The sequence below is a fragment of the Cimex lectularius genome, unplaced genomic scaffold (assembly GCF_000648675.2).
Source record: "Cimex lectularius strain Harlan isolate CLEC.00 unplaced genomic scaffold, Clec_2.1 scaffold15, whole genome shotgun sequence".
Lineage (NCBI taxonomy): Eukaryota > Metazoa > Arthropoda > Insecta > Hemiptera > Cimicidae > Cimex > Cimex lectularius.
The window spans coordinates 931141-954083 of record NW_019392667.1 but is presented as its reverse complement, the minus strand read 5'-3'; the positions used below and the strand labels follow the sequence as shown (position 1 = coordinate 954083).

Below are 22943 nucleotides of genomic sequence, written 5' to 3'. Positions count from 1 at the left end.
TCAAACTTTCAAGTTAAACTTAAAATTTAAAACTATAATTAAATAACTAAATTTACTGGCTGGTTTACTAGGAAATGCCAATTCTAGTTGAATAAATTTGTAAAAATTCATGTTTTCACAAAATTATAAAGTATGAAATGTCAAATAACATATGTTGATGTCAAAAATTATTCTCTTTCAAACTTTTTTACTTTTGAACATTTATTTTGAATTTCATGCAATACGGTCAGAAATTTGGATATAACAAAAAAAATCATAAGATTTCACTGGCAACGCTGTGAGCAACCATTTCTGCATATAACAATGCTTTAGGACCAATTCGATGAGAGAAGCAATAAGGAAGACCAAATTTATTAGATGTAGTTTGATGATCCAGCACAGAGGTGCTCTGACATGTCACCAACTGGATAAATTGCTGCCAGCAATGGAGTTTACTCGACCTCACAGATGCAAGAATGCATATCTGAGCGTACTAAGAAAACACTCAGGGAACTCGGGATCAATCAGCTCCCAAGAATTCTCCTCATCCTCTCCCTAACAGCTTAGGGTCTTCACTCTCCATGTGTGTAGAGTGCAGCTTTTTAACCACAAGTACAATGAATCAGGCTGTTGAGTATAATACCTGAATCCACCGGACTCTAGCTGGGATGATGGTACTTGAATGGACCAATGGTGCAGGCGAGCTGGGGGTGGGTGACTTGCACCAGATGATGCAAAAACCTGCGAATTCCAGAAAGAGATTTGTTTAATTTAAAATCAAGAAAAAATAGCAATTGTAATAATAAATTTTATTCCATTCAGCATCCGTCAAGTACAACGTTGTTTCCTTCCTTCAGCAATCTTTTATATTTTCCAAGGAAATGACCAGATCCAGAGTCATCGGTTACCTTGTCTGATAAAGATTTCCTATTATTTGGAGTGTTTTGAAAAAAGCCTGGATACAACACTGCAACAGATCCTACTGTGAAATCCCTGAGCCATAGGAACAAATAAAGAAGATGAAGTTGTCAGCCAGTTATTTCCTTTCCCATGCTCAAGTTTCAATCATACTGAAATCCTCTGATGATTCTCCTTCATAGATTTCTAGAAGGGTCCAGGGACTTTACTAATCAATATTTTAATATCTATGTATACATTTCTCTTTGTTAGTTTATTATTTTATATATATATATATATTTTTTTTTTGCAATATCAGTAATTTTTTGTGGTTAAATCTTTTGAAATCATCTCATCTCAAAAGATCCAGTTAGATTTTTATTACTTGGCCTGTTGCAAGTACAAATTTCACAGCATTAGTACTTCTCGATGAATCCAGTTTTGTTCAAAATAATGAAAAATATATTTTTAGAATGTAACGAGTATACATTTTGGATTATGTCGCTGATACATGAATGGAAAAAGAGAATTTATGATGTACTTTTTTTTAAACACAAAAATATTATACTCTGTACTATTCCATTAGGTAATTTGACTATTTTATTAACCATATTAAAAAATATTACACTGCTTTTATATTTATTACAATTTATTGCATCTAAAAGAGTTAAAATGAAATCTATCATTTTATTTCCTTTTTTGGGCAAAACTCTTCCACTGGCGAATTATAATCGATAAGACAACATTTTATCTTTTAACTCTATATGAACTTATGCCCGGCCTCCTTCTGCCACAGAGGGAGGTCACTAAAGCTGATTCTCATTCATCTATATTTCTTTGGTTGTCATTGTTGTTCACTGAAAAGATTGTTAAGTTGTTTCTCACCTAAAAAGCAAAATAAAAAGTTCTACTTCTGTTACATTAAAAACTATTTATTTTTTGTTACCTTTACGTTACTCTTTAACTGGGACATTTGTCCAGCTGGATTCTCAACACAATCCAGCCTAACGTTAACCTCTGCCTGGCCCCACATATTTACTGCACGACATGTGTAAATTCCTGAGTCTTCTTTTGTCGAAGATAATATTTCCAATACCACAGAACCAAAAGCATAGACGGTTTTTATTCTGTGGCCTGAAATCCAATTTTTGAACAGGTCCTAAAGCAATGTTAAAACACAACTTACTAGCGTTGAGTACACTTCCGTTATAAAGCCACTCCACTTTCATTGTCTGGTCACCTTCTGGTTTTAAAGTGGCCTCAAAACGTGCAGTTTCTCCTTCATTGAGATTGTCAATGTCCTCAAACTGTTGACAACTGTTTGTTAAAAACCCAAATTACAACTAAATAGACGTTATCATGACACACAAGAACGAAGGTGAACCTGTTTTACAAATATAGGTGGACTTCCTGATTCAGGATCGCACGATTTCACTCCGTCCTTCTTCAGGGATCTTTCCAGTTGTTCAATTTTTTCATAACCCTGTTTTCCTTTTGGGTGTTGTGTGCCCACAACAAGGCCCTCCTTTGACGTGCAGAACACAGAGGTGGATGTAAAAGCCTGCCCAACATTATTCCATGCCCTGCATGTATAAATTCCTTGGTCCCTCTCATAAATAGCATTCAGATGAAGAGTGACTGATCCAAATTCAGATGTAATATTGTATCTTGAACCTAAAACATAAATATGCTATAAAATTTGAAATATTATACTTCAAAATATTTTTAATTGTAAATCTAATTAACTGTTAAATGCTGTAGAAAGATACCTTGCTCTAATGATTTCCCATTTAAAGACCATTCTACCTGCAGATTTGGATCGTGCTTTGGGGCCACGACTGCTTCAAGGCGTAAAGGTTGTGATTCTTCAAGCCTGATTTCTGGCTGCAGTATTTTAACCCATTTTGGGGCTGGAAAACCTATGTTTGCCATATGCTGCTGATTTACTTTTGAGTTCGCTCTATTGTCAATGTCTTTGATTTTTTCCAAGCCTGCCATTCCTTGTGGGTGTTGCGTTTGAACGTTGATATCACTTTTTTCTACAAGATTAAAAGAATGGTGACTCTGAGGCGATTTTTGGATGGTTTTATGGTTACACACCTGAGCATTTTAACACTGCAGCTGTTGAACATTTCCCTTTGTTTGTCGAAGCCACGACCATGTACTCACCAGAGTCATCTGGTCGGCAGTTGTTTATCGTAAATGAAATAAGACCAAAAGCAGAAGTGCCTTTAAATCTCGCACCAAATGGAATCGGTTTTCCTCTCACAAAATACTCAATTTTCAATGATGGATCTTTCGCCGGATGTACTTTACACTGGAACTGGACTGAATCCCCTTCTTGGCAGATTACGTTCTGCAGTTGTGTCTCAAAGATGGGGATATCATATATTGGTTCAGGGTGACTCCCTCGTCGTTTCAACTCTTCCAAAGCGTTAATAAGCGGTAATGCTTGGGGATGAAACGTTCCCTCCAATAGCCAATGGTTCTCTTGAAATAAAGAATCATGTTATTAAAATATTAAATTATTTGTAAGAACAATGTCTTACTTATGATTTTCAAGTTTGCCTCACTCGACACCTCCCCGTGTGGATTTGAGGCTCGACAAGTATAAAGTCCCTCGTCGTCACTTCTTACATGCCCAATTTGTAGGGTCACATAACCAAAACTGTGACACCTTGTTATCCTATAACTGTGTGGGACTGGTTTTCCATTTTTGAACCATTCTATTACCAAATTTGGGTCTCCTATAGGCATCACCTGGCACCTAAAGTGTGCTGTTTGGCCTTCTACTATCTCTTCAAGATCCTTAAGAGATTGAGTAATTACTGGGATTTTGCTCATTTGATTAAGTGGCCTGCTTGGTTGTTCAGTCTCTTGGGAAGTTTCTGATTTCATATCAAGTTGCTCATAGTTTTGTCCTTCATTTTCTTTTTTTTCTAAATGAAATAAATTATTAATTAAAACTAAAATTAAATAAATAAACTATATTAAATACAATTTAAATAAGGTATTTTTTATTTTATTAGGTTTCTATTACATTGTTATAGTTTAAAAAAAAAGAACACTTGAGGACCATGATTGGACATTTGTGGTTCTGGATTCGAACCTCTGCATAACCCATGGAATTTTAATTTATATTTCGAAAACAAAAGAATGTTAAAGTAATTTGACTCATTGTGCGGGGATGTTAAGACTTCCTGTATGACAGAAATTACTTTACTTTTAAAAGTTCCCTTATATACGTTACCTTTTACATCTATCCGATAGGATGAGACAGACGTGCCATAGTCATTCCTTGTAATGATTGAATATTCACCGGAATCAGTCAGCAAGCAATGGCTCATTTCGAGTGAGAAATGCCCGCTATTAAAACTTATGCGAGAACGGTGCGTCGAAGCCATCGGCTCACCGTTATGGTACACTTCTATGTTTAAAGTTGGATCATCTGAGGGTTCGATCTGAGCCTCGAAGCAGGCCGAGCCTCCTTCCTCAGTTATGCTTGTACCCTTGGAAAAACATTACATATTTATTACACCTACAATCTGAACTTTTTTCTTTTTTGTTTTGCAATTGGATAACTACAGACATTTAGTTCAATGGTGAACTTTGGAGCCTTATCTATCAAAATGTCAGCTTTCATCGTGGATGGAGTCTCTTTCAGCTCCAAATCACTTTCCTCGGATTCTGTCTGGAATGTCTTCTCAACTATAAAACGAAAATTAAGAAATTTTTAAATTCTAATATTTTATAGGTCCTTAATATAAGTGGATAAGATTTGTTTAAAGGATAAATTCAACCACAGTGACATTTCTTGTTAAGGTCTATCTCCGGATAAACGCTCTCTTCATACATTTTTCTAATGTTTTCTGTATACGCGAATACAGTTTTATCTGTCGTTTGGACATACTAGTTTGTAGACTTGCTTACCTTTTACTTTTTTTTTATTAACTCGAAATGTCTTCTGCATAAAAGTTTTCACTTGGTTTAAGATCCGTGGCATTATTGGGGCCCTAATTGTTGTGTCATTAGAGTTCTGTCCTTTCCATACCCTTGTGTGTAAATTTTGAAAACGGGCTAAATAATTTTAGAATTAATGTATAAAAATGTAAGACTTTAGACTGATATTGAATGGAAACATATGAAAAAAAATTGTTTATTCAAAATGTCATATTTAAAATAAATAAAATGAAAATAATTGTGAACATAGGTTTGTTTATTTTATTCTACATAAAAACACAAATGAGTTTTTTACTCTTCTTTTCCACTTGTTGACTATATATTTTTTGCATTTATTTTCAGGAACTAGATAACCTTCAAACTCAAATTGAATCAAATTTTCAATAAAAAGAAAATGATTTTGATGGTTGTCTAGTTCCTGAAAAGAAGCCCAAGAAATACAAATGAGTTTGTTTGTTAAAATAATTTGCCTTGAAAACTAATTACATGAGTACTTTCACCTTTTCATTTACACCCTTATTTGTTCACAGAATATTTCATTCTGACATTTTAGTAATTCTTCAGTGTTAGTTTAGTGATAATAATAAAAAACTACATCAAACTTTGATCCATACAAGAGTAAGTTCTAAAAATTCTAATGATAACATCAATAAAATATAAGAATTTTTATTTATAATATAGTTTATTAAACTAACATCATCAAAAATATAATTGATGATTAACTAATCAAAAGTTTTATAATTGCTGGAATTTTTTGTTATTTTGTAGCTTATTTTTATTTATTTATTCATTTTTTTCTATCTATAAGAATTCTAATGATAAAGTCTCTAAGATATATGTAGTAAAATAATAATTATTTTTCTTTTATTTTTATTATGGTCTACAGAATTATAATTGTTTAAATGTTTCACAAAAATATTTACAATGTGAATTAAAAGTGTTTGTAAAATTTAAGAATTAATTATAATTGTTTATGCATGTATTCAGCACAATTTCCAAACTAACAGTATCAACTAATCAAAAATACATTTTACGATTATCTGTTTGCTTGATTTGTTTTTAAACTAGCTTGTTAAATATTAATTTCTATGCACTTAAAAACGTACATTCTTATTTTTGTGTGGTGATTAGTGACCGTTAATCGATATTTATTTAGAAATCATGAGATGCGGTCTGGTGTGATGTAGGTTTCAGAAAAACATAAAAAAAATGTTTTTCTGAAACCTACATCACACCAAACCGCATCTCACGATTTCTAAATAAATAGTCTTATTTATTTGCAGTCACATGTTTGCTGATTCATGTCAGTAACATAAAGCATGTTCTCATCATTGAACTTTTGTTGTAATTTAATCCTTTCATATCATATTAGTCTGACAATCCTCGTTAGGTTTGTCTGTCAGATTTGTTTCGTCATGTGATTTTTGTGAAAATCCATTTCTGCAGCTGGCAGACCACCCAGTGTAGGCACATTAATGGTTTATCCCCTGCAGACCAGTCCTTTGACTTTTGTTAGTCTTAATTTTTTCATCAAATAAGCAATAATAAATCCTTCAGACTTGACTCATAGAAAAAGGCCATCCTCACCAAATTAAAAATTACTCCATCGACCCTAATTTAGGCTTTATTGTCTGTAGGTAGACAGAGGAATATCGACTACTCCACCAACTAGCCAGATTGAGTGCAATGCATTGGTGAATGTATTTATTTGTGCGAATGTGTTGAAGATGTTAGATAGTTTTAAGCTAAAAAAAAACCCCACCCTCCCTATAAAATAATAAAATTAATACACTCTTGTATTAAGAGGGATCTTGTGATTGTGAAAAAACATTACAATGTACTGGTAGAAGATGTGAAATCTATATCAACGAGTTATCTGTGCCCAAATATGCTCTATTTAAGCAAGCAAAAAGACTGAAGAAAGAAAGATTGGTTGAATACTTTTGTCACAGGAATTGTTCTTGTGAAGAAGACAATAAACAAGGCTGCGAAATCGATTAGATGCAAGGAGGACACCTTTCAAAAATCTTCATTTAATAAAACCAGGACTTACTTTGGAAGATGACAAACTTGAGGCTTATGGATTCTACACTTCCCAGAGGTCTGTTAACCTCTGGCTCTTTTCCTAATTTTTTATTCAGGATCAACTTAAACCCTTCAACTCATACATTAAGAAATTTGACTATAACTAAGGCAGAGGTATGTGATAAGTACTCTCATTAAAACAAGTTTCCAAGCACCATCAGTGAAATAGAAGCAAGCCTTTTAAATAAAAATAATAATGGTCTATTGATTAATCAACAATAAAAAAAATATAAAACATGTAGTAATATTCAATACGTGGAAATTAAACAACCATGTACATATGCAGAATTATACGTTTCAAACAAAAAAAGTCTCTGAATACATCATTTGTTTATTTATTGACACTTATCTAAATCTCAGTAATCTGTATGTCCACCACTCTATTTTTATTACAGGTAATAAACAGTTTTTCATTGATGTAACTATATTTTGAGCAGAAGGTTCTAATGACAAATTTTGTTCAGCTTTAGTTTATCGACTAGATTTGAACAACAAAACTTTAATTATGAGAACATGCCTTTAGTAATAATATTGTTTTTACATTGTTTTTACAATTGTATACAAATTAATTTTAAGAAGTCTAAAGTCACTAAGCCACTATGAAATAAAATATCTTATTTTTTAAAATCAATAAATTTTTATTTCAAATAAATTTTAATGGTCTATTACATTTAAAAGCTCTTCAAAAATATATTTTATGATTAACCTAATCTTTTATGATAAAGTTTATTAGTTTGATTGTTATACACATATTTTCAAGACATGAACTAACTAAAGAAATATTCAGCACAATTACTTTTTAAATTATTTATTTATATTGAATTTTTAATGATTTTAATGTTTAGGCATGTATCAAACAGTCAATTTAAATTAATATAAAATATTTTGTGTTATATTTGCCACCGTGCTCAAGTCATTATTTATTATACTTGACCCTGGAGCCGGCCAAGAAATAACAAATTTATGTGACCTATTTATAAAAGAAGAAATATGTCGTTTTTAACTAATTTTGGAAGTATTAAAAAAAAGTATCCTAGTGGTTTATAAAATTAGTTTAACCATTTTATTTTAACTTTTCAAGTAGTATTGCATATTGAATTTTTTATCAAAATTTACTACATTTGTAAGATTTATTGTTTGGTAAAAAGCATTTTAAAAAAAAATTAGATAGCCAGTGTAAACAGTGTCTTGAATAAAACAATAAAGAAATATGACATTTTTTATAATAGTGGGGAATAGTGCAAAATCTCTCATTGGTGTGAGCTTTCCCCTTCCTTTAGCGTATGAACATTTGGATTTAATATTTCATTCCCGAAGAAACGCTGTTTTAAATAACATTTAATTTTTTAAATTTTAATTAATTAACTGTCAGATTAATTTGATAATAATGCAAAGTAAACATGAAAAAACTGTTGTCGAAATGGCATCTGAGCCACTTCTTTTCAAAGGTGAAAATGGACTTGTCCAACAAATTCAAATAGGTAAGTGGTGCACTTTTTTTTTAGTCCTTCTCGAAAAAGCATACTTGAAATATATTTAAAATTCAAATTGTACGACTGTTTGAGATCATTATGTGATGTTTGAAGCTCCAAAGAAGATGGAAGAGAAAGAAGAAGCGACCAGTGTGACAAAACAAAAACGGAGTTCTTTTCATGATGTACACACATCAAAAATCTCACATCCAACATCGTAAGTAAAAAACAAAAACAAACAAAAATTGTTGTAATCCAATAAACAATTTAAAAATTTTTCCACTTGACCGTGATCTATAATCTTATGATAATACAAGATAACACTCAGTCGTCGAATAATAAAGAGTTTTTAAAAACACACATTTCTAAAGCATGCACATGGTTCCTAGAGAAAAAGAAATGTGACATAATTAACAGCCCCAAAAACATCCTGAATGACCTTCTGGAACTGTTTATAATTGCATATTTTCTTAAGCCGGTAGTCAACTGGTATTTCCATCACTTACTTCATGAATATTTGATCATGGTGATTAACTAATTAGAACCTAGCCCATAAGTCAAACAAAAACAACTGAAAAACTTCAATATTTTCAATTAAAACTAACATAAACAGTGTGATTTCGTTACACACGGATTTTTTAAAATTTTCCATCATGTACTGGTGTGCAAACATATATATTACTGCATATACTAACAGAAAAATACCATAATATTTATACTACTTATATTACTAACCCAGAACAAAAAATAGCTATTAATTTTAGTAAGTATAATCTTTTCTGTGTCTAGAAGAAAAAACAGTGTAGCTCCTGGGTATCGGGACTTAGTTTACTTGTTCAAATTACTTTCTTTAAGGCATACAGGACTTAAAAATTATTTGCTTCTAAGATTCAGGCTGTTCTGTATCTATGTCTATTGATGTTGTTAAAAAAGAATCAGAGAAATGGAAATATTTTTTGAAAATTTAATGTAGTTGGCTTTCATAGCTTTGAAATAAGCAAGTATAAAAAGTACAAGTTTGAACATTTCCATATTCTTTTTACTTATTTTCTCATCAAAATATTTTTTTCTTTAAGCTCTTTTAAAATTTCTTAAAATATTACCAAAATTAAAATCTATTAGTTTCATTTATTGATTTTTTTTATAACCCCTCAGGTTTCTTGTACATATCTGCCATTTTCCTTTTGTATTTCATGGTTGAGTTTCATACCCTTTTGACAATTTCTTGGCTAAGAAATCTTGCATTTTTTATTCAGTCTAAGTTCAATTGCAAGTTCAAGTTAGAAAACAATAAAAAAATTCTCTTCAGTATATATTGAAATGATATATTATTTCGTTGATTTTTGAATTTCTTAGGGATTTTACAAAATAAATAAAGGATTACTTTACTTATTCATTTAATTTATTATTTATTAATAATTTTTTAGAACTTTCCAGCACTATTGATAATGCACATTTAGCTTTCTCAGGCCTAACCGCAACTTCCTTTTGTTCCCCATTTTGGTGTATTTTGGGTCAGGCCTTCTACATTTTTTATCCAAGTCCAATTTTGTGAGCTCTTCAGAACAGTTCATGAATTAAGGCTTTTTAGTTTTTTTGTACTTTGAAAAATCACATTTTCATTCATAAAATTGAATTTTTCTTTGATTACTTTTTGAATAAAATGTTATTTTAATAAAAATTAATGAAGTAAATATCTGAGAAGGATTTTGTTTTATTGAAGAAAGAACAGTATATGTAACTACTTTATTTATTAAAACAGCTTCTTTAAGGGCAGATGAGGTTTAAAAAAAATTTCTTTCGAGCTTCTTTAGACTTTTCTGCATCTAATAATGTTTTCAATAAATATTCAGATCAATGGATTATTTTTTTTAACTGTTGAAATTAGTAGTTTCAGAAGGAGCATGTATAAGGAGTACCAACATTTTGGTCTTTTTTTTAATTCATTTTACTTCTTTTCTCTGTGAAATATTGTTTCTTTAGACTATTTTTGAATTTCTTAGGGATATTACAAAACATTAAACATTCGTTTAATTTATTATTTATTGCTAATTTTTTTAGAACTCTTCAGTACTATATGAAAATGCACCTTCAAGTTATTTATACATATCATCCAACTTTCTTGTCTTTGGCGCTCAATTATTGAAATTAGCTTTAAAATCTTCAATACAAGTATAAACTGTATCAACAGTTTGTTCATTTTCAATTTCTTTTTACTTCTTTTCTCATCAAAAGATTTTTCTTTTGACTATTTTTGAATTTATTGAGGATATTACAAAAAATTAAATTTTTTTTAAATTTATAATTTATTGATTTTTTTTAGAACTTTCCAGCCTTATGTGAAAGCATGCATTCAGGTTTCTTGTGCATAGCGTCCAACTTCAGTTTGGGTTCAGTGCTTGATTTTAGTGCCCTTTTCGGGTCAGGATTTCTCCAGTTTTTTCAATTCCTAGTCGATTTTTTAGAGATTTTCTCGCATTAAAGTGTACTTTTTTCTGAATATTATCAATCAATTTTGAGAATCATTAAGTAAATGTTTTTTTGTCCTTATGGCTAAAGAATTACAAATATAACATACAGTTTAAGAAGAAAAAGTTTCAAATTAAAAAAATGTCTTTTTTTCTAAATTTAAAATTTCATTTAAGCTAAAACTACTTGTTTTAATCGAAGCATTTTTTTTGGTCTTGTTTGCTCTTAAACCATGATATAGTTAATAAATTAGATTATTGCAAAACAAACATCATTGAAAAAATTACAATTAAAAAATTCAATGATCTAGATTAATTTTGTTTATTTTTTTTATAACAACTAATCAGATAAAAATTGAACTATCATAATTATCTTGGTCAATGATTATTGGCTCAATAATTGCTTCATCTGAAATATTCTACCTCTTACTAAATTTTTAATCAATCAGTGTCACTGTTTTTTCGTATTTGAGTCTGCATAAAAAATAATTTAAATAGAGTTTTGAAATCTTTTGTTGAGAATATTTATTACTTTCTTTACAATCAGAGATATTTAGTGGGATAAAAGTTTGTTAAAACGATGATCGGATCACTACAGAGTTTAAATTGAATAAGAGTTGTCAATCGGAAGAGATAGTTGGTCTGGGGTTTTAAGTAATCTTCAATTTCCTCTTCTTTTCTGTAGAAACTATTTTGCTGTTTTGGAAGTGGAGGGGCTGAGCTAGGCAAAAGGAGTGGGCAGTCTGCTGTCACTCAGGCTCAGGGTTGTCTGTCAGTCAAAATAGTTAATGCTCACATGAAATTGCATATCAAGCACTAGACAGCATGATCAGTCTGTCCTGGACAAAATACATTAAGTTCAGGATGAAAAATTGAATTAGTTTTAAACACACTATTTACTAGGAGTGATATTGTTTGCAAGAAAACAAGAACCAACTATGCATTTAACTAGTGAGAAACCTGGAAAACCACTCAATGGGTATGCTACTTTTTAAGCTTTTTTTAAAAAGTTATTATTGTACAATAATATATTTTACATAAAATTCAAGTTTAATAGGTATGACATAACAGCCAACTGTTAGAGGTGTATGGAATCTTATCTTTCCTAAAAATTAACACCTTTTTCTACAGAATTGCAAATACTGTTCTCTTCCAACTCTTACAGACATGCAATTTAATTTTTTATATTTTTAAAACTTTAAAAAAATATTTTCAGGTTAAACTAAATATATCAAAGTTACCAAAAGTTTTCTTGATTAAAAAAAAGATAAAACCATGGATGGATGTTAAATACACATAGGAAAAATTAAACATAAATATTCAATAATCTAAACATAAATTTTAGAATTGAAGTCAAATTGTCAATAAACCAAAACAGACAAGCTAAATAGTTAAAATAAGAAAAATATCATTGTTATAAATTATCTCATAATTTAAAAAAATAATGACATTTAAAGCAATGTGATCTAGGCTAACTAAAACTAAATAATCATGAAGTATTTAGGGCAAAACTAAGTAATGCTTGCCTTTTTGTGGTTTCACATTTTTTATGTGGAAACTTCAGGTGTATTGGACGATTTATGGGGTAGTCTAGATAATGGGAATTCCAGGGGAGGCTACCTGGGGATGACTGGGGCTGAGAGAATAAAGGATGTAATGCACTGTGTATTTGGCTAAAATCTACTACCTGAAATCTTTATAAACTTGGAGTATTTGAAATTATACTTTTTTTGACTAATTGAGAAATAATTTACACATATATTTTAATATAAAATCTAATATTTATTTATTGATTTTGAAAAAAAAATTCAACAATCAGAGATTTTATATGCTAATAAGTAAATGTAAAAATAATGCTTATAGTATTTTTCAACTTAGTATTTGGTTTTTAATTGTTTTCTTTAGTTCAAGTTCAAAAAAATTGTTTCAGTAGTATTGGGGTTAAAAAATAGATAAACTAACAATTAATTAAATATTTTTCATATCATGGAGAAAAAGAGCCTCTTCCCTTCTTTACAATTCAGACTTTTTCTTTGTAATATTCTTCTAAAATTGCACATGTTTATTCCCTTACAGCTTAAAGTTTCTTTGAATTTTCTCTAGATTGTTATGTTCAGTGTGTTCTCAGCGCTTTATACAAAGGACGCCAGGCTACAGTGAAACAAAAACCATTTCAAAATTTTTTTTAATAATGTATAACATTGTTCAGTTGTATAGTTGATCTATTTCCATTTTGTCAACCTTTCCGATAGTATATATATGTACAATTTGAGTAATAACTTCTAAAAATGCGTATCAACTCTTATTTTTTTCTTTCCTCTTGATTCCGAATTATTTTTGAGGTCCCTTCAAATTATCAAGAGTCAACTGTGCAAGTAATTTCTGTCATGCAAGAGGGCTTAATTGTCCAACTACCGTTTCGGTTGTTGTGGATGACATGTTACATTGGTTTATTTTCCACTGATTATCATATACAATTCTTTTACATCATATTCAAGGGCAATATAAGCAGTCAATCCCTGAATTGCAGAAATGCCTGAAATCACTTTTTTTTTTAATGTTATAACTTATTTGAACACAGCAGATTTTTGAAGGAATATTTAAGATACCTTTAAAAAAGAGAATAAACTTTTTTTAAATTAATTAATTTTTTTTTGGAAGAAAGAACAGTGTATGTGACTCCTAAGTAACAGGGCTTAGTAAAAGAAGTAGTAGTAAAAGAACTTTCTTACAGAACAGGGCAGATCAAAAAGCATTTTCTTACAAGATTCTTCAGGCTTTTCTGCATCCAACGTGGTTTTTCAAAAATAACCATTTTTCCAATAAATGATTGCAATTAGCTTTCAAAGCTTCAGAAGTAAATTATTCTTGTAACATAAGGCCATCAATAGTTGGGATATTTTCCTATTCTTTTTACTTCTTTTCTCTTCGAAATATTTATTCTTTGAACGATTTTTTAATTTCTTAGGGATAATACAAATAAATTCTTAATCTATTATTTATTGATAATTTTTTTAGAACTTTCCAGCACTATGTGAAATCTCATTTCTTTCTCGTGCATATCCATTAACTTCCTATCATTTATGGTGCCTTTTTGGGTCAAGATTTCTCCATTTTTTATCCAAGTCCAATGTTTTGTGAACTTCAGAACAGAAGTTTAGGAAGAAAGACACTTTTTCAGACATAAAATTACATTTTTCTCTGAGTACTTTTTAAATGGAATAATAAAGTTGGTAAACAACTTAGAATTTTTTAAACAAACGCCTAAGTAACAGGACTTTACTTTTTAAAAGAACTTTCCTTAATGACAGACAAGATCAAACAATTATTTTCTTATAAGATTTTTTTCTGCATCTCATATTGTTTTCAAAAAGTTATCGGATCAATTTTTTTTTAAATGTTGCATTAGCTTTTTTAGTTTTAAGAAGTATGGAGTATAATTTTCATTATTTTCATATTCTTTTTACTTCTTTTCTCTACCAAATGTTTTTTCTTTAAACTTTTTTAAATTTTTTTAGAAATTTTACAAAAAGTTAAACTTTTTTTAAATTTATTGTTTATTGATAATTTTTTAGAACTCTCCAGTATGATATGGAAACACACATTCACCTTTCTTGTACTTTTTTCTTCTACGTGGAGTTTCCTGGAAGTTCCTTCCAACTTCTTTTTGTCTTAGGCGCTCAATTTTGGCGTCTTTTTGTACCAACATTTCTCCATTTTTTATTTGTTCCAGTCCAATTTTTTGTGAGGTTCAGAACAGAAGTTACCCAGTTCACAAATTTTAACTTTTTATTTTTTTTAATATGCATTGTCAATCAAGCTTCAGGTTATCACACAATAATATTTCACTACATAAATGTATTTATTGTAAATGGTTAAGATTTTATTGGAATGTTAAAATATTACTAATAGTGTTAATAGTTTTTCACGTTTCAATAAGAAATGTAATTTAATGAAAATTTGTAATTTGATTGTTCTCGATCATTTTGGTCTGTTTATATTCGTCAAGCTGGTTTGTCAGACTTGTTTCATCATTTTGTCATCTTCAGTATTTCTGTTGTAAATGGTTATTGGGTGTTATTATTTATGTTTACAACCGTTAATCAATGATCATCTATCTAATAATCTAAAATATCTTTCAATTTATTAATTCGTGTTCAGCATAAAGTGGTTAAAAATAAATTGTGTCAGTTGTGAGTTTGAAATGCCAAATGCTCAGACCAACCCAGTAAGGATAGGCAGTCCAAAATTTTCAGAAACAGTCAAATTACAGGTTCATCACCCCACAGAGCATACGGAGAAATCTCACAATTTAATTAAAACAAACGAAATGCATGTAATTTGTATTAAACTGCACTGTGCATTTCAGGTTTTTAGAAACATTGATTCATTTACTTAAAGGCAACATTGGAGCTGGGCTTTTTGCCATGGGTGATGCTTTTAAGCATGCCGGCCTTCTACTTGCACCAATCCTTACTGTGATATTAGGAGCAATATGCATTTACAGCAACCACCTTTTGGTAAATCCCTTTCCTGTAAGGTTTAAAAAGATCAAAATTCAATTTATCCTTTTTGTTTTCCCAGTTGAATTCTGCACATTATATTAGAGAGAAGAAGAAACTTATTGTCGACCCGTCGTTCGCTGAGACCGTTGAGCTCTGCTTCGAGTGCGGTCCAAAATCATTTAAAAGATGGACACATGCAGTCAGGTGTTTAGTTTTATGAAAATGTTTCGATAGAATTCTTCAAAATATTTGCTTCATTAATATCGAGGAAGTTAAAAACAGTTTTTATGTAACAAATGACCTCAGTCCTCATTTCATGCATCACTGCTTCACGTTTTCTTTTCCTTCTTCTCGTTCCTAATAATATAAATTAAAACATTTCACTGTTTATTATTTATTCTGTAAATCATACGTTTATTTTATGTTAATATTTTTTTAGGATATCTGTCAAAGTGTTCATAGTTATCACACAGCTTGGTTTTTGTTGTGTTTATTTTGTATTTGTATCTTCAACTGCAAAAAAAGTAACTTGTTTCATTATTATAATTGTAATGAAATATTGATTTGTTTCTATTTTTTTTTTCAGGTTTTAATTACACATGGAATTGATTATGATGTTCGGTTCTACATGGCAATAATGTTTGTACCCGTTCTCCTTTCATGTCTGATACGCACATTAAAGTTCCTCACCCCCATATCGCTTTTATCGAATGTTTTCCTGTTAAGCGGGATTGTGCTGACATTGTATTTGTCATCCACCGATCTCCCATCAATATCTTCAAGACAGGCTGTAGCCGACTGGTACTCCTTGCCTTTGTTCTTTGGCACAACCATTTATGCTTTTGAAGGAATAAGTCTAGTAAGTTGGATGTTGTACGCGTGTAAAATCAGAATCAATTTGCCTTGTTTTTTTAGGTCATTCCCCTTCAAAACGAAATGAGGAACCAAAAGAAGTTCAGTTCACCTTTTGGAGTACTAAATATTGGAATGTTCATTGTAATGCTGATTCTTATTTCAATGGGATTCATTGGATACTTAAAATATGGTGAAGAAGTTAGAGGAAGCGTGTCACTTAATCTTCCAATCGATTCGCCGTAAGCAATTATTTGATCTTAATTTAAAAATCTGAAAATATTGTCATTTTTGTTTCTTTTTGACAGTTTGACAGAAGGTGTCCAGATAGCCGTCGCACTCGGTATAGTGTTTTCGTATGCTTTACAGTTCTACATCGCCGCTGATCTCCTTTGGTGTGAGATTGATGACTCTTGGGGACCGTTCAAGAAGCCGATATGCGGTGAAATCATCCTGAGGTCTCTTCTTGTTTTGCTAACATGTAAGCCATTTGAATTTTACATTTTTTAAACCGACCGTAAAAAGTGATTAGAATAGAAAAAAAAATTTTGTTATCCTTTTTCATTGCTTACAAGGGAAACGTATCATAATGGAAAACAAGTAAAGTGTAAGTATGAACCAAGAAAATGCCTGCCTTCAGTAAGTCAATAATGATATGACATATTAAATAATGAAACTCAGTGAGCCGTTGTTCACGATAGCTGAAGGGGTTTTAGAGCAGCGGCATATTGAGCCGAAGGTTGTGGGTTCGAATCCCGGTCATGACACTAACTTTTTCATCTCAACCAAAACCTTACATAAAAAGAATAATTAATTGAAATTCTAGTATATGTTGAATTACAAAAAGAAAGTAAAATAAAATAAAACAAAAACCCCAAGCTAAAACACAATAACTTATTTATGATTTTTTACTGTTTAAACATAATTATTTTATCAAAAGGAGCATCGGTGGCCGCAATGGTTTAGGCATTGACAAGATGATCATTACTAAAGGTCCTAGACTCGAATCAAGTGGCCCGGCATTCAAACCCGACATACTTACAAATGGGCTTTTTTCAAAAATACCGACACCCCATATGTCTTATGGGAATGACTGCTGTTGCGAACCCTCATAAAAACATTTTGGGAAAAATTATTTAATTAAACATAAAACACTCAAAATTTTAATCCTTTTTAAAAAAAGATAGTTCCTACTCACAATATGTTGTTTTCCAACGACACGGATTTCGAGCCCTTAGCTCATCATCAGGTTGAAGGATTTTTACAACTACGTCTCTTGACATAAATTGCAAAAGTACACTTTTGACGTGGTTGTAGAAATCCTTCAACCTGATGATGAGCTAACAGGCTTGAAATCTGGATCGTTGAAAAACAACTTAATAGGAACTATCTTTTTTAAAAAAGGATTGAACATCGCACTACTCCATCATACATCATTTCTCAGAATTTTAATCATACAATATATCTCTGGTTTGTAAAATTTTAGAAACAATCAATTACTTAAATTCTTCAAGGCTAGTTAAGCTTTAATAATTGATCTTATTACATAACAAAAATCTGTGTGTGCAATTTGAAGAAAAAATGTAGTATAAACTAAAGTTAATTTTAGATAACATTAAATCTAGTCAACTACAACCAATTTGTTGAATCAAAAATAAACTGAAATACTTGGTTCCAAATTTATATTTACCTCTTTAATGTATTTTTCCAATCAACATATGTTTTGTAATTCACCCATGTCCTGAAAGTGAGCCGAATAAAGGTTGAGACATCGGTAAAAAAAATTAATAAGGTGTTTTTCTAAAATACTTCATTCTTGACCACTCCTTTAAATAATATTTACAAAAATACAAAAGTTTTTAGAAAATAACTGGTCTAAACTCAAAACTTTTATCTCGTTATAAAATAAATCCTGTACTATATAGAAAGGATTTTTTTAATATAATTTTTATTAAAGAATTTAGTACAGTTTTTATTTGTTTTTTATGACATTCCCCTGTCCAAACCGAAACAACAATACCATAAGAATAATAATAATAAGAAATAACATATAGATATGTATACAGATAACTATGTATAAGATATAGATATATATCTAGAAAACCATAAGAATAAGAAATAATATTTGAGCAATAGCATAATAAATAATTATGTTGTTTTTTAGTTGTCCTTGCCGCTGTAGTACCTCAGCTTGGTCTTTTCATATCGTTGGTAGGTGCTGTCAGCAGTACCGCTCTTGCATTGGTCTACCCAGCTTTGTGTGATATTGCCATAAGAACGTGCCCACCCGAAGAGGGCCCGTTAAAGACAAGTGATAATATTCTGAGGTATTTTCTTTTATGTTAAAATATAATTTGTTCTAATAATTTTATTACATCGTTCAACCTTGCTTGATTGATAATTTATTTTAAAAGAAATATTTTGTAATCTATATTGTAATTACTAATCATTTTGGTCTGTCTATCCTCGCAACATTGCTTGGTGAGAAATGTTTCAGCATTTTTTTTATTTTCCACCCAACAAATTACTCGCAGACATTTTTTTTTTTTTTTCGATAATTGAAATATTTATTACGCACATCTGTATTAGACTATCTTTAGACAAAATTGATATGTTTTAATTGAATAATTCTCTCTTGTAATTGGACCATTAAGATAAAGCTTTTTCTTTTTACAAAGTTTTTTTAAAATAATACAAGTAAAATTGTTGATATGTATCACCCAGACAACACTTCTAGTGAGTCTACGTGTTATGTCTCACTGCCCAACAGGTCACGAGGTCACTGTTATTTTATCTCCTGAGGATTATTGGAGATAGTTTGGTATGTTAGGTGGGGGTTGGGATTGGGGTTGATTGGTAATAAAAGGGAGTTGTGGAATTTTACGCATCGGGATTGTGACATCTTTTACCAAATGGAATTTTAACATCTTGAGGATGTGTTGTTAGATATGTAGAAGGGGGTGTTTATTGTTTTCAGATGAGTTCGGATTGGGAAAATTTGATTAGTACTATAGTTAAAATGTTTTGATGAAACCCACAGTTCAATGCCGTATGTCCAAATAGATTTAATTATCGTCTCGCATATCAGTCTTTCAGTTTTGATTGTTTGTCTAGAAGTCGTGAGAGTGTTTTGCAATGTCTGTTTAGTCTAGTATGTGGATTTCAAGAGAAACTTCTACTGGTATACTGTTGGCTCTAAAACCGACTAGGGTACAGGAGTCTTCGGGATGAACCCAAAGATCGAACTGATGGAAAACCTAGGTAAAATAGTACAGATTTCCAGTCTGAAATCAACAAAGAACAATGTGCCAGAGAAATAAAAAGGCTAGGAATACATTCCCGGAAGAATGTATAATAGCCACTTTCTCTGACGGTCAGGCAGCACTAAGGGTCCTAGCCTCATGCGAAGCAAAGGCAAAGAGTGTTTGGAACTGCATGGAGGCCTTGACGGAAGTCAGCAACATTAATGACCTGACCCTGGCATGGGTCCTTGGGCACTCGGGACATAGAGGCAATGAAAAGATTGACATGTTGGCCAAAAGGGTGGCCAACATGGACTCTGGGTCCTGAACCCTACTGTGGCTTAGCATCCTGCCACAAAAGAAGAAACATCTTAAAATGGATCCTTAATGAGTCCAAAACCTGATGGTATAATACAACAGGTATGAGGTCTGTGAAGAAATTCATAGGACCATCCGCAAAAATAATTATAATACAAAATAATTACTGGAAGGCAATTGCAACTGAACCAGGATTCTGGTTGGACCCCTGACAGGGCACTGCCACTTAAGCAGGCACATGCCCCAGATAGGAGTACAGACAGAAGAAATTCTGGGCAGATGCTACCAGGAAGAGGAGATTGTGAGATGCGGTCTGGTGTGACGTATGTTTTAGAAAAACATTTTCTTTATCGTGCCAATGTTTCGATCTTTATTGAGATCATCTTCAGGGCCTGGGGTTTATAAACATGGTTTAAATTTTACAAATACATGTAGGATGTGAAAAAACAGAATTTATACAATAGTAGAAATTTTATATTCAATCAAAGTATTTCTACTCACTCAAAGGGTTTTTCTTCTGTGTAATTGTGCCATTCTTGTGTGTCGTGTTGAGAGTGCCAGTGAGATATTGATGTTTTATGTATATAAATGTTGGATCTTGAAGGGGTGGGGAAGGAAGTTGGGATAGAAATACATTTTTCTATGAGGAGTCTTTCTTCAGAGCTTCTTTGAGGCGAAAGAAGCCGACAATGTGAAAAAATTGGTAATGGTTCGACCTGATTATTCTTTCAGGATTAGGCGAGGATAATTAAGGAAAGGAAAGCCAAATTGTTGAAGAATTAGACTATGTAGAAATGTTTGATGTGTGGAATGTGATGATTTATATTTTATATTATATGTAATTAAAATTTTCTTACAGATTGTTGCTGGATGTCATAACATTGATTGTTGCTTTTATTGGGTTCATACTTGGGACATACTACAGCTTGACAGCGATCATCGATGCTTTCACAATACCGACCACACACTAGCTAATTGCTAGACGCCACTTCGGAATTTAATTTTGTATTATAAGATCTGTCATTCCAACTCAACTGAAATAAACAAATATTTTTTTAATTGACAAAATTGTATAAGTAGAATATCGAAATTTGATTTTTATTCGAAGTGTAATGGACTCGAATTTGTAAAAAAAAATCTTTAATTACAATTAGGATTATTTTCAAATATGTCGGATGAATGTAAACATTATTTTATAATAAAACAAATATTATTTAAAATTTTTTTACAAAAGTATGTAAAAAAGTATCGCAGTATTTGAATTTGTGAAAAGAGATAATTTAGAACATAAGTCAAAAGTATTCTCAACGCATTGCAGTTGTAGAAAAATTATTAATATTCCTTTGATTGAAAAAGCAAAGTCTTAACTAATTTTGACAGGTAATTAGTCTATAATTGTATGGTTTTTTGGTAAGTCTATTTAAAAAAAAAAATACAAAGAATTCTTTTAAATTGTGTGGTTTATTATCTTCCTCATTATAAAAGATGTTATAACACCCCTTAAAACTTCTCACTTTAGATCTTGAAGGCCTTCAGTGATTCGGTGTTAATTCGGAAGACCTGAAAGTAATAATACATTTTAATTTTAAGTTTACAGAAAGTTTTTTTTATTAGGCATACTCACTTCTTTGTCTTTCAAAAAACATTTAAAATTCACACAATTTTTCCGTCATTTCTGTGATATTATGTACTTCAACCTTTTTCACGGTTAAAGTTATGTAAAAGGTTGATGTACGTCAATTTTTGTCATCTTCAAGGAGTCGGTCGGTTAACCGTTAAGACCTTCGTCTTGCGTCTGGCATTCTTTAATGCTGAAATTATTAACATGTAAATTAATAATGAAATTAATATATTAGTTTTAATTACTCACTGTTGTTTTCTCAGGAAAGTTCCTTAGAATGCCTGTGGGGTGAAAGAATTTACTTTTCATCTTGAACCACTTTCCTAAATGTGTTTTTCAAACCTTCCCTGTTGATTTGAAAAACACTTGGTGATGGTACAAGCCGAAAACTAAACTCTTCTTAATCGTCTTGAGCTCGTTTAACAGGTACATCAAGCTTGTCTTTTAAAGCTTGATGAAAGTGCCAAACACATTTGCTCCAATAAAAAAAATTATGTACACGCTTATAAAAAAAAGACACTCTGGAATGCATGGACACTTTCAGGCACAGGTACTGAACAAGGCAACATTGCCTAATATAATGTCAAATCCGGTTCGTTTTTGTGTCAATCTAGGCACGATAATGTCACATTTATGGATGTTAAACTTGATAGTCGTTTAGTCAGGTTGTAGCGAAACGTGTCGGAAAGTTTCTTTCCATTCGTACAACCTGTCCAGGAGGCACTACATGGAAGCGACTATCTTCACCCCCCATAATGTTTTCAAACATGTTAAATTTGATTCTAATTGAATAAATTGAACAAAATACAATTTTCACATTAAACTTTTTCAAATGATTTTATCCATTAATCAATTTAACATTTTTTGAAAACATTTTTGTAATTAGTAAGAGGAAAATGTTAGTTTTCACACACAAACTTTATTTTTTAAGATATTATTTAAAACAATTTATATTCACTAATTTTGTGGTCTGCTTGACCTATTAATTCATTACAATTAATTAAGGTTTTAGTTGAGATGAAAAAAGTCAATGGCACAAGCGGGATTCGAACCCACGATCTTCGGCTAGATACGCCGCTGCTCTACCACTTGAGCTATCGTGACTTCGATCCTTAATTAATTGTAATTTACAACAATATTCATTCTATAATATAATGTATGTTTTTTGTGAAGTGGCATTCCAACCAATGGCTAGAAAAAAATACACAACTACATACATTATACTATAGATAATTAAACCAGCTAAAAATAAAAAATATTTCATATTAATTCTAACATGTTTCAAATATCAACAACAAAAATTGAAAAATGCTGAAAAAATAGCTCAGTTTGTTAAAGTTTAATCAAAGTTAAAATAAAATGATTATAATTAAATTTTAATATATAATTACCTGCTTTAGGTTGCTGAATTTCCTGATGAGTTTTTTTTTTCCAGAGGCTGAATATTTTTAATTCTAATTTTAATTTCTTATGTTCTTGTGTGTGTATAAAAATTGTAATGTAAAAGAGGTTTACAAAATAGTACACAAAAAATAATTATTAAC

At 30.9% G+C, this 22943-nt stretch overlaps 2 protein-coding genes and 1 long non-coding RNA gene across 5 annotated transcripts; 1 reads left to right on the top strand and 2 right to left on the bottom strand.

Annotated features, from left to right (window-relative positions):
• Positions 1-1507: 1507 nt before the first annotated feature.
• On the bottom strand, positions 1508-5039 carry LOC106673816 (titin-like). 2 transcript variants are annotated; one of them, XM_014406110.2, is made up of 10 exons: positions 4807-5039; positions 4466-4584; positions 4127-4385; positions 3426-3815; positions 2977-3366; positions 2646-2915; positions 2261-2550; positions 2063-2183; positions 1823-2010; positions 1508-1761 (listed from the first exon to the last, which is right to left on the bottom strand). In XM_014406110.2, the coding sequence occupies exons 1-10, from the start codon at positions 4877-4879 to the stop codon at positions 1696-1698; spliced, it is 2166 nt and encodes a 721-aa protein (XP_014261596.1). In that variant the 5' UTR covers positions 4880-5039; the 3' UTR covers positions 1508-1695. The 2 variants fall into 2 exon arrangements, with proteins under 2 accessions (XP_014261596.1, XP_014261597.1); XM_014406111.2 differs by lacking the exons at positions 1508-1761; positions 1823-2010 and having other exon boundaries at positions 2063-2193.
• A 3129-nt stretch (positions 5040-8168) lies between these two features.
• On the top strand, positions 8169-21230 carry LOC106673889 (proton-coupled amino acid transporter 1). 2 transcript variants are annotated; one of them, XM_014406267.2, is made up of 10 exons: positions 8169-8402; positions 8508-8610; positions 15231-15381; positions 15446-15570; positions 15806-15890; positions 15953-16225; positions 16282-16460; positions 16527-16699; positions 18383-18545; positions 20638-21230. In XM_014406267.2, exons 1-10 carry the CDS (start codon positions 8309-8311, stop codon positions 20747-20749), a joined length of 1458 nt encoding a protein of 485 aa, XP_014261753.1. In that variant the 5' UTR covers positions 8169-8308; the 3' UTR covers positions 20750-21230. The 2 variants fall into 2 exon arrangements, with proteins under 2 accessions (XP_014261753.1, XP_014261754.1); XM_014406268.2 differs by lacking the exons at positions 8169-8402; positions 8508-8610 and adding an exon at positions 11366-11840.
• Positions 21221-22152, bottom strand: LOC106673890. The gene is made up of 3 exons (XR_001341439.2): positions 21649-22152; positions 21403-21589; positions 21221-21338 (listed from the first exon to the last, which is right to left on the bottom strand). It is a non-coding gene; the product is annotated as an uncharacterized LOC106673890 (long non-coding RNA).
• Between the last annotated feature and the right edge of the window lie 791 nt (positions 22153-22943).